This window comes from Musca domestica, unplaced genomic scaffold (genome assembly GCF_030504385.1).
Source record: "Musca domestica strain aabys unplaced genomic scaffold, Musca_domestica.polishedcontigs.V.1.1 49, whole genome shotgun sequence".
Lineage (NCBI taxonomy): Eukaryota > Metazoa > Arthropoda > Insecta > Diptera > Muscidae > Musca > Musca domestica.
The window spans coordinates 3130161-3140667 of NW_026712344.1; the positions used below are offsets into that span (position 1 = coordinate 3130161).

Below are 10507 nucleotides of genomic sequence, written 5' to 3' on the forward strand. Positions count from 1 at the left end.
TTTAATATTTCTCATTATTATTTATTATTTTAGTTTCAGCACATATTTGAAATCAACCGAGTCATTTGGGGCGTTTTCTTCCTTGAATTATTTTTTGTATACCCTCAGCCATATGGCTAAAAGTGCCTAGTCGAAATAACGTTTTTAGACCCTAGGTCTCTTTGGACCAAATCCGTTTCAGAACATTTGGAGTCGATATAGCGATGTTCGTCCGTCCGTCTGTCTGGCTGGTTGATTCGCACGATAACTCTCGAAGGGAGTATCCGATTTGGTCCAAACTTGGTACATTGTAATATTTTTGTCAAAACTATATTGAGTTCGGAGATGGGCAATATCGGTTCACTCCTTCTGTTACCTCGCCCACAAAAGGTCGAAATTTTAAAAAATAAATTTTTCAAAACAAAAAAATATTTTCTGCACAGAAAGGGAAGCAATAATCTAATTTTGCTCTAACTTTGCAAATGCTAATATTTGCGTTAATGCTAGGCCTGATGTGAAAATGGACAATATCGGTCCACTTCTTCTGGTATCTCCCCCACAAAGAGTCAAAATTCTGAATAACTATAACTCTTATAAAATGTGACGTAAGAGTCCGTCACATCCTACAATTTTTATAAACCCAAGATCTGGTAGTAAGACGGAATATATCGGTCCACTCCTTCTGGTACCATCCCCACAAAAAGTGGGAATTTTGAATATCCATTATGCTCATAAAACGCGAAATCAACATCAGATTTCATTTAGACTTGGCACATCTTAATGTTTATTAAATTCGAAATAAGCATCAGGTTCTCTTTATATTTCACACATACAAAAATTTTTACTAACACAAAGTCTGTTGTGAAGATGAGATATATCGGTGCACTCCTTCTGATACCTCCCCCACAAAGGCTCAAAAATATCCATGAAGCTCATAAAAGCGAAATCAAGATTTTGAAAAACAAATACAAACATTTTTGCTAACACAAGACATATTGTGATATGCTACATATATGTGAACCCTTCTGGTACCTCATCCACAAAGGGTCACAGCTTTCAATACTTGTATCTGTCATAAATTGCGAAACAACTCAGTGATTCTTTACAACTTGCTATATCCAAATATATCTCTCTCAACCAGAAACCTGAGATGAATATGGAATTTTAAGATTTCCCATAAATTGGAATAACTGTTCGATTTTCTTATAATATTGGACATATCAATATTTTTATCTGTATTAGATGAATCATGAAAATGGTATAGTCCGGTCGACTATATCTGGCACGTCACGCACATGTTAACATTTTCTAAAAATTATCACGTATCTCATGTAAAGTGAAGGAAGCTACCAATATAGTCCAATGTGCCAGGTACATCGCAATATTTATATCATATTTATTTAGGTCCGACACAAAATGGACAATATTGGCCCATTCTTTCAAAATCCGCTTCATAGAGGGTTAAGAGTTCTAATAATTATAACAAAAGTCATTTTTTTTTTGAAATAATCGAACATTGGCTGAGGGTATACGTCTCATTCATTCCATCATTCGATAAATTTTAACGGCTCTTTTTTCTTTTCGGTTTCGTTCGAGTTCAACGAAAAATGTATTTTATTCAGCTTATTTTTTAAACGATTTTAAAATTTTTACTGCAACTTTTCAGCCTACGAGTTTACACAATCGCGAAGAACTACATCCAAAACCACTCACACACACACTTGGCTAAAGTTTCAATATATTTACAACCAAATTAAAAAACGAAGAAGAAAAAACTAAAATTTTTGAAAATGTTCACATACACACACGCATTAATTATTAGCATTTATCAAGGATATAAAGAAAACAAAAAAAAAAAAAAACAACAACAAATACAAAATCGCTACTAACATTAAACGAAAACTATGAGAAAAAGAGACAAAGAAATGCTAAAAAATAAAAATTATACTATACCAACCAAGAGAAAGGAATACAAAAAGAAAACAAACAAATCTACTAAGTATTTAGTTTTGCAAGCAAATGATAATTTAATTAAAACAACAACAACAGAATAATATAAAAAATTCAACAATAAAGAGAAAAATGTTAACAATGAAATTGAAAAAAAATAATAATAAAAAGCATTTTATGTAAAGTGGTTTTATTTCATTGCGCATAAAAGACTTAGGACACAAGCGCTGGTATTTTTGTCGTGTTCCAAAACGAAAGTCTTAAGACACAAGTTAGTATTTTTTTCGCACCAAGCCACTGGTCCGTAAATTGCATTCATGGTAGAAGAATACACGTAGTCGCATCGACACAGCATCTGAGACAATGAACTGTCAAATTAATTTTGAATGAAAAATTATTCAAATTTCGCTTATTATTTTTGAAAAAAAACATTTTAGAAAATTTGGCATATCAATGTTCCCAAGCGTGTTCTACCTGTGTTCCTCTACCATGATTGCATTTAAATCTAATAGCGCCTTTAGATACATAATTTTATCTAAATTAACTCGCATTATCAGGATGTATTGCTTAATCCAGTATTATTCAACCATTACCATACAAAAATTGATCTTCTCACAATATAAATTATTTTAAACCTGGTCCGAAATCGACATGGTAACGGGGAGCATCACTGGACACAGCATTGTACCCATAACATCTGTGGGCACACTCCAAAGTCGGGACTGTTTCCGCTAAGTTGTTTACATTTTGCATTCGAACAGTAACAAAAAAAGTTAAAATGTTATTTGCTGATAATAATACATAATAGTACTTATTAAAAAAACATTTTTAAATTTTGGACATGTCAATGTTCCAAAGCGTTGATGAGTCTACCTTTATTCTTCTTTTTTGTTGATCTCATACATTTTCCGAAAAATTAATTATTCCGGAGAACGTTTTCCGTGGGCATAAATCTAAACATAGGCTTTCAATGTATCAATTATCGTGTTTACTTGCCAAAGAGGTCAGCTGAGAATGTGCACCTTCGATTGGCCACCAGATTTCAAGCGCCGGCCATGGTGATGGTGTGGGCCGCCATAACAGCCGATGGTCGCTCTCCGCTCGTATTAATCGACCGTAGCATCAGAATAAATGCCGAATGTTATCGCGAAAATATTCTGGAGCACTCAGCACGCACCCCCAAGATTGGTTGCAAAATGAGGTTCCTCGATTCATTTCCAGCGCACAATGGCCACCAAAATTTCCGGATACCAATCCGTTGAAGTATTGTATCTGGAGTATTTTGAAAAGCAAGGTTGGCACTAAAAAATGCAAATGTCGATCACTTTAAGAAAGCTCTTCACCGGGAATGGGCCAAAATACCACAGAACAACATTCGGGCTGCGTGTGACGGTTTCATTGGCCGTTTGATGGCCATAATTCGCGCCAAAGGTAAACAATTCGAAAAAATCTAAATTTATTCTAAAAATTGAAACTATGTCCGACATATTTTGCTTTCATTCAATAAAATTTAAAAAGAAAATGTAAAAATTATGGCGTTTGACTTGGTTGCAGTTTTTTATCTCACCCTGTATAGTAGAATTTATTGTTTGTCATAGCTACCTACCCCTACTTTCCCAGCTGATAGAGTAGCGGGCTATCGGCCATTATGCTCCACCCTCATTCGTAAACAAAAACAAGCTGTCAGCAATTTTGTTTACTGTTTATTTTTTATCGGTCACTCTCTTTGGTTCTTCTTATTTGTATCGTTTGGAACGCTTTTGATTTTGTTGGTTCTTAGTCAACCAAGATGGCGAGTGAAAACGTCAAAAGAGTGTCAGAGAGTCAAAAGAGTTATGAGAAAAGAAATTCAGTGAAAAAAAATAAATTTATGAATGAAATACGATGATGCATTTCCGACATTTTTTGCTTTCATTCAATTAAATTAAAAAAATTATGGCGTTTGACTTTGTTGAAGTTTTTTTTATCTCACCCTGTATAGTATAATTTATTGTTTGTCATGCCTACCTACCCCTACTTTCCCAGCTGATTGAGTAGCGGGCTATCGACCATTATGCTCCACCCTCATTCGTAAACAAAAACTGGCTGTAAGCAATTTTGTTTACTGTTTATTTTTTATCGGGTATTCCTTTGTGGCCTTCATATTCGTTTCGTTGGGACGTTTTTCATTTTTGTTTCCAACGCTCCGCATTTCTTTGACACATATACCGACTTTTTTGTGCTTAGCCGCCGCCGCCGGGAATTTCACATCGGCTTCGCCCTCTGCCAAGATGGCGAATGAAAACGTCAAAAGAGTGTCAGAAGATTGAGAAAAGAAATTCAGTGAAAATAAATAAATTTATGAATGAAATACGATGATGCATAACAGGGAAATTGTGCAAAGCTAAACAAATCTAATAACTTGGAAAAAATTGAATGAAATAACGTACAAAATTATGAAGTATTCGGCTGCTGGTGGATGGATGAACAACTTGTGATTTGTGGCATTTTTTTGTGGTAAGTCGGTTTGCGTTGCTCTCAAAATGATTCTGATTTGTTTATTTGTTTGTACGAGTGTGTGCGTGAGCATTTTTTTATTTACATTGCGGAAAATTCACAAAAACACCCTACACATTATTTGAATGGCATAGTCGTGATTGTCCATGCATGGGGAATGATGTGAAATGAGGGTTCCTGAAAATAGCTAAGTTGTTTTGCCATTCCTAATCATCAACATTATTGGATTTGAGCATTTTGCGTTTCTCCCAAATTTAAGTTCGAACCACAAGACCTTGAAATTACTTTTTTGGGGAAGTAGGTACGTATTTCTTATCTTTTGAAATGTTTCTCATGTTGTATCCAAAATTGTTGTTATTTATGCGATTTTATGTACCGCCGTCTTGATGTGACATGCTTTGTAAAAATTAATACAACCCCATAACCCCGTCCCCATTGTATACGAAACCGTCATTACCTCCAATTGTGTTTCTAAGCAGGAAACATTGAGAGCTCGACACCAGAAAATAAAGAACCAATTAGAGTGGCGATCAGCAAAACATTGTTTACATTCCACACAGATTGAGAACAAAATCAGAGGCGTTTTGTGCAATGTTATCAGTTAAACACTGCCTGCCTCCTACTCACAGACCCATATTCATAGTGTATTAATCGTGTAATAGTTTACGAGCCAAGGGGATGAAAACTAAAACAAAGATTTCGTTTTGCAGCTTTAACAGAGAACAGCAACGGCAACAACAATTAAGCGCACATTTTAATTGACATTTTTTTCGTTGTTGATGTTAGATTTTGTGCTAAAAATTAATCTAAGCGTAACGACACATCATTTATAAAGTACAACTAACTGTTTGTTTGGTTTGTTTTTTACTATACTACCTACTGTTTTTTTGTTTTGCAGATAAAAGATAACGGAGGCTTTTTCATATGCAATTTTGGTTACAGTATTTTTAAGAAAAGATAAAGAGGGGTAAAGAATTTTGTCAATTACTGCCACCCCAAATCACGACAAAAACATTGCCCGCATCATTTAATCGATATAATTTACAAACTATTCAATAAGCATTACCAACACACACACACACACCGTCAGAAGGAAAGTATATGCAATATTATCAAAATGTCATTGCTGCGTCAGTTTTTTGGTACCTCATCGAACACATGGGTCCGAGCCCTCATCATATTCTGTTTAGCCTGGGCTTTTCTCGTCTACATTTTTGTGACCAAATTAAATCCACCATCTACCGAGGAACCTGATAACACATCTAAGCGAATTAATCAAGCTCTGCAATTGCTGGAGGCATCACGTCAACGAAATCAGGAATTACAAGAAATGATTGATACCCTATTGAAGTGAGTATTTTATTTATGGATTTAATTTTGTGACTATTTTTAATATTATTTTGACTCTATTTCGTATATAAATGATACGGATTCACCGGAAATGTTTCAAATTTGGTATTTGAAGTTCGTAATGGGTACTACAGCCCATGACAGAATTTGGTCTGTGCAGGTCCACGTCTTCGTATAGCCCCCATATTGTTAGGTCAACTTCTTCTTATAGTCCCCCATATAACAGTACCCCCCGATATTCGGTATTTTTATGATTTTAGCGACATTATTCATCGGAGTTGTTTGTAATTTGGCGTTTGATGTTCGTAGTGGATACTACAGTCTATGACAGAAAATTGTCTGTGCAGGTCCACGTCTTCGTATAGCCCCAATACATTCCTATATTCGGTATTTTGATGATTTTAGCTACATTGTTCTCCGAATTTTTTTATTCAAGTTTCGCATTTGAGTATTGTATTGGTTTATGACAAAAGTTGCCTATGCAGGTCCACGTCTTCGCATAGCCCCAATACATTCCTATATTCGGTATTTTGATGATTTTAGCTACATTGTTCTCCGAATTTTTTTATTCAAGTTTCGCATTTGAGTATTGTATTGGTTTATGACAAAAGTTGCCTATACAGGTCCACGTCGTCGTATAGACCCAAATATAACGGCTAAATTCGGTATTTTTGAGATTTTAACAGAATTTTTAACGGATTTTATTTTAATTTGTTTGAAAATTGCCAAAAGTGGTGGAGGGTATTCAAAGATCGGCCCGGCCGAACTTACAGCTTCTTTACTTGTTTCTTAAAAAAATGAGTCGATTGACTCATTTTTAAATCTCCATGATTGCGCGTTGACTAAAAATAAAAGCATTTCTTATTTGTAAATATTTATTAACTGGAATTCTTCTAAATCTTGTTGTTACAGCGATGATCGCGTGGACAAACAATCAGCGCAGAGGCTTATACAAAAATTGGAATATAATATAAAGAATCCCCTGGGCATAGAATCAAAACAAGACTCTCCGGTACCATTTGGGAGTCCATCGAATGAACCCACACTGGAGTATGAACTGCTGCGAAGGAGAATACAAACAAATATTGCAGAAATATGGAATTTCTTTAGCAATGAATTGGGAAAGATTCGCAAACAAGTTGATCCCAATATGAAAGAAGATATAAATAGTGTTTTAATAATGGGAGCAGAACACAAACGTTCGCTGCTAAGCGATATGGAACGTCTACATCAATTGGACGGCTATGAGGCATGGCGACATCAGGAGGCTAAAGATTTAAGTGATCTGGTGCAGCGACGTCTTCGTTACTTACAAAATCCACCCGATTGCGGGAAGGCCAAGAAATTGGTGTGCAAATTGAATAAAGGCTGTGGCTATGGGTGTCAACTGCATCATGCCGTTTATTGTTTCATAGTCGCATATGCTACGGAACGTACATTGATATTAAAATCGAAAGGTTGGCGTTATCACAAAGGTGGCTGGGAGGAGGTATTTCAACCGGTATCTGATTCTTGCCTTGACATTGGACCGGCTAGAGCCAACAATTGGCCGGGTAGGCCGGAATCGCAAGTTGTTGTATTGCCTATTATTGATTCGCTAATGCCAAGACCACCTTATCTACCACTTGCCATACCTGAGGATATTTCATTTCGTTTGAAACGTTTGCACAGTGAACCCATTGTTTGGTGGGTTGGACAGTTTTTGAAATATTTACTACGGCCACAGAAGGGAACACAGGAATTTTTGGAAAATAGTATGGCAAAATTGGGTTGGAAGAAACCTATTGTTGGGTAAGTTTCAAGATTTTGAATACCAATATTTTGAAATAAGATAATGTCGATTTGAATATCATCAACTATGTTTCAAAAATCATCCCTGAATAATAATGTTTTAAATTTGTTTGGTATAATTTCATATACGGGGTCTAAATTTAGCTCGATGCTAGACTGAAGATTTACATTAAAGTTACAAAGATAATTTAGTGGTAGTAATCTCAATAACTTTCCTTAGGAGTAGGAAGTAAAATCAACAAAAATGCTTTAAAAATAGTGACTTAATAGATAGAAGGGTCGGATCTTTCTAGTCTTGAGCAGATAAAATCAATATCTCATTGATAAAATCAATATCTAAACTAAATTATGGATATCCAATGATTCAATCAGCTAAACTTAACGTTCTATTTCTCGATCTCGTTTTGAACGTATTCTGTTCACAATCAGAATATTGCGCCCACTATTTAGAATAGACTTGCATTCCATGGAATCCGATTTTGAACCGAACCGTGAACAAAACCATTGTCTAAAAAACCAAAAATCGCATCCAATTAAAACAAGTAAAAAGCTGTAAGTTCCGTTGGCTGAACTTTGAATACCCTCCACCATATGGAACGAGTTTGGCAATTTTCAAAAAAAAAAAAAAAAAAAAAAATAATAATAATAATAATAATAATGTGGACCTACATAAGCAACTTTTGTCATAAGCTATTAAATGCGAAACTTGAAAAAAATCGGTGTATAATGTAGTTAAAATCATCAATATAGGGAGGTATTTTTATATGGTGGCTATACCAAAATGTGGACCTGCACAGACAATTTTCTGCCTTATGCTGCAGTATCCATTACGAACTTCAAATACCAAATTTCAAAAAAAAAAAAGGATGAATAATGTCGCTAAATCATCAAAATACCGAACATAGGGAGGTACCGTAATATGGGGGCTATACGAAGACGTGGACCTGCACAGACAATTTTCTGTCATAGGATGTAATATTCTTTACGAACTTCAAATGCCAAATTTGAAACAATTCCGGGGAATAATGTCTCTAAAATCAATAAAATATCGAATATAGGGAGGTACTGTTATATGGGAGCTACACGAAGACGTCGACCTGCACAGACAATTTTCTGTATTAGCCTTTGCGAACTTCAAATACCAAATTTGAACTAATTCCGGTAAATAATGTCGCTAAAATCTTCAATATACCGAATATCGGGAGGTTCCGGTATATGGGAGCTATACGAAGTCGTGGACCTGCACAGACAATATCCTATCATGGGGTGTAGCATCCACTACGAACTTCAAATACCAAATTTGAGAGAATTCCGGTAAATAATGTCGCTAAAATCATCAAAATACCGAATATCGGGAGGTACCAATACCAAAACGTGGACCTACATGGCTATTTTCAATACCAGACATAATATACATTTGACTAAAATTGTATTAACCTACTTCATTTCGTTCGGAAGCTAAAGTAATTTCTACAGACGGAAGGAAATCGCTACATTGACATAGAATTTATGCTGCTCAAGAATATATATACTTTGTGGGGTCCAAAATGTATATTTCGAGGTCTAAAATGTATATTTCGAGGTGTTACAAAGTTCCGGAAACGGAGTACTATGTAGGAGGGTATAAAAAAAGTCTATACATCGGAGACATATATACGTTATAATAAGGAATACATAATTTGTAAATTAGTAATGAACCTAACTTTTATTTTTTCTTCTCCGTTTCAGAGTTCATGTTCGACGAACCGATAAGGTAGGTACAGAGGCGGCTTTTCACAGCATTGACGAATACATGACACATGTAGAGGATTACTATTTGACACAAGAAATCAACGGTACGAGTATGACACGACGTATATTTTTGGCATCCGATGATGCACGAGTTATTGACGAGGCACGTAAAAAATATCCACAATACGAGATAATTGGCGATGCCGAGGTGGCACGAATGGCAGCTGTCTCTACGCGATACACAGATACCGGCCTCAATGGCATTATCTTAGACATACATCTATTATCGATATCTGATTATTTAGTGTGCACCTTCAGTTCACAAGTGTGCCGGGTGGCATATGAAATAATGCAGACCCTATATCCCGATGCAGGACATCGTTTTAAATCGCTGGACGATATTTACTATTATGGCGGACAAAATCAACATAATCGACAAGTTGTAATACCGCACAAGGCTAGAAATCATGATGAATTGCATTTGAAACCCGGAGATTTGGTAGGTGTTGCTGGCAATCACTGGGATGGTTTTTCGAAGGGGAAAAATACGCGCACCAATCAAGTTGGCCTGTTCCCATCGTTTAAAGTTGTCGATAAAGTGGAAACGGCCAAATTGCCAACTTATCCGAATGTGTAAATAGTCTTCTTTTTAATTTATTTATTTTAGAACACAACAACAAGAAATTTCAGGTCTATTTAGGGTTTCCTTTAAGAGACAAACAAAAAGAGCTGTTGCTCGTTTTGTTGTATTATTTACTTTCCTTTTTCGATGTAAATAAGTATATAATTTTTCGCAATTGTGTTTTTCGTTTTTGTCTGTGTTTTTTGTTTATGTCTATGTAGATCATGTTTAAGGCACCATCAAATCCATCCTTGTAACTATAATTCCTATATTATAGAGAGTAATTTGAAAAAAATTGCTTTAACTTTTCTACCTTTTCTAAATATTTATTAATTTATTTTGGATATATTTTATATATATTTTTATAAATCTTAGAATGAATCTCATTGGATTTCAAATTGATATTAAATGCCACGCTCTTCTGTATTGTAAATTGTATTAGGTAAACTTTATATGTATTATTTTTTTAGACTACATTTAATTGACCTCCCAACTCGAATACATCAATGAATCATCTACTTAAATTTATTGTTTTGTATTGCATTTCTTTTGGAGTTCTCTTTTTTGATAAAAGTTTCTTCAAAAAAT

At 35.0% G+C, this 10507-nt stretch overlaps 1 protein-coding gene across 3 annotated transcripts; it reads left to right on the forward strand.

The window, feature by feature from the left end:
• The first annotated feature begins 4166 nt into the window (after positions 1-4166).
• On the forward strand, positions 4167-10231 carry LOC101891448 (alpha-(1,6)-fucosyltransferase). 3 transcript variants are annotated; one of them, XM_020035408.2, is made up of 5 exons: positions 4167-4425; positions 4560-4726; positions 5324-5775; positions 6688-7566; positions 9295-10231. In XM_020035408.2, exons 3-5 carry the CDS (start codon positions 5543-5545, stop codon positions 9932-9934), a joined length of 1752 nt encoding a protein of 583 aa, XP_019890967.2. In that variant the 5' UTR covers positions 4167-4425; positions 4560-4726; positions 5324-5542; the 3' UTR covers positions 9935-10231. The 3 variants fall into 3 exon arrangements, with proteins under 3 accessions (XP_019890967.2, XP_005179639.2, XP_019890968.2); XM_005179582.4 differs by lacking the exon at positions 4560-4726; XM_020035409.2 differs by lacking the exons at positions 4167-4425; positions 4560-4726 and adding an exon at positions 4792-5259.
• The last annotated feature ends 276 nt before the right edge of the window (positions 10232-10507 follow it).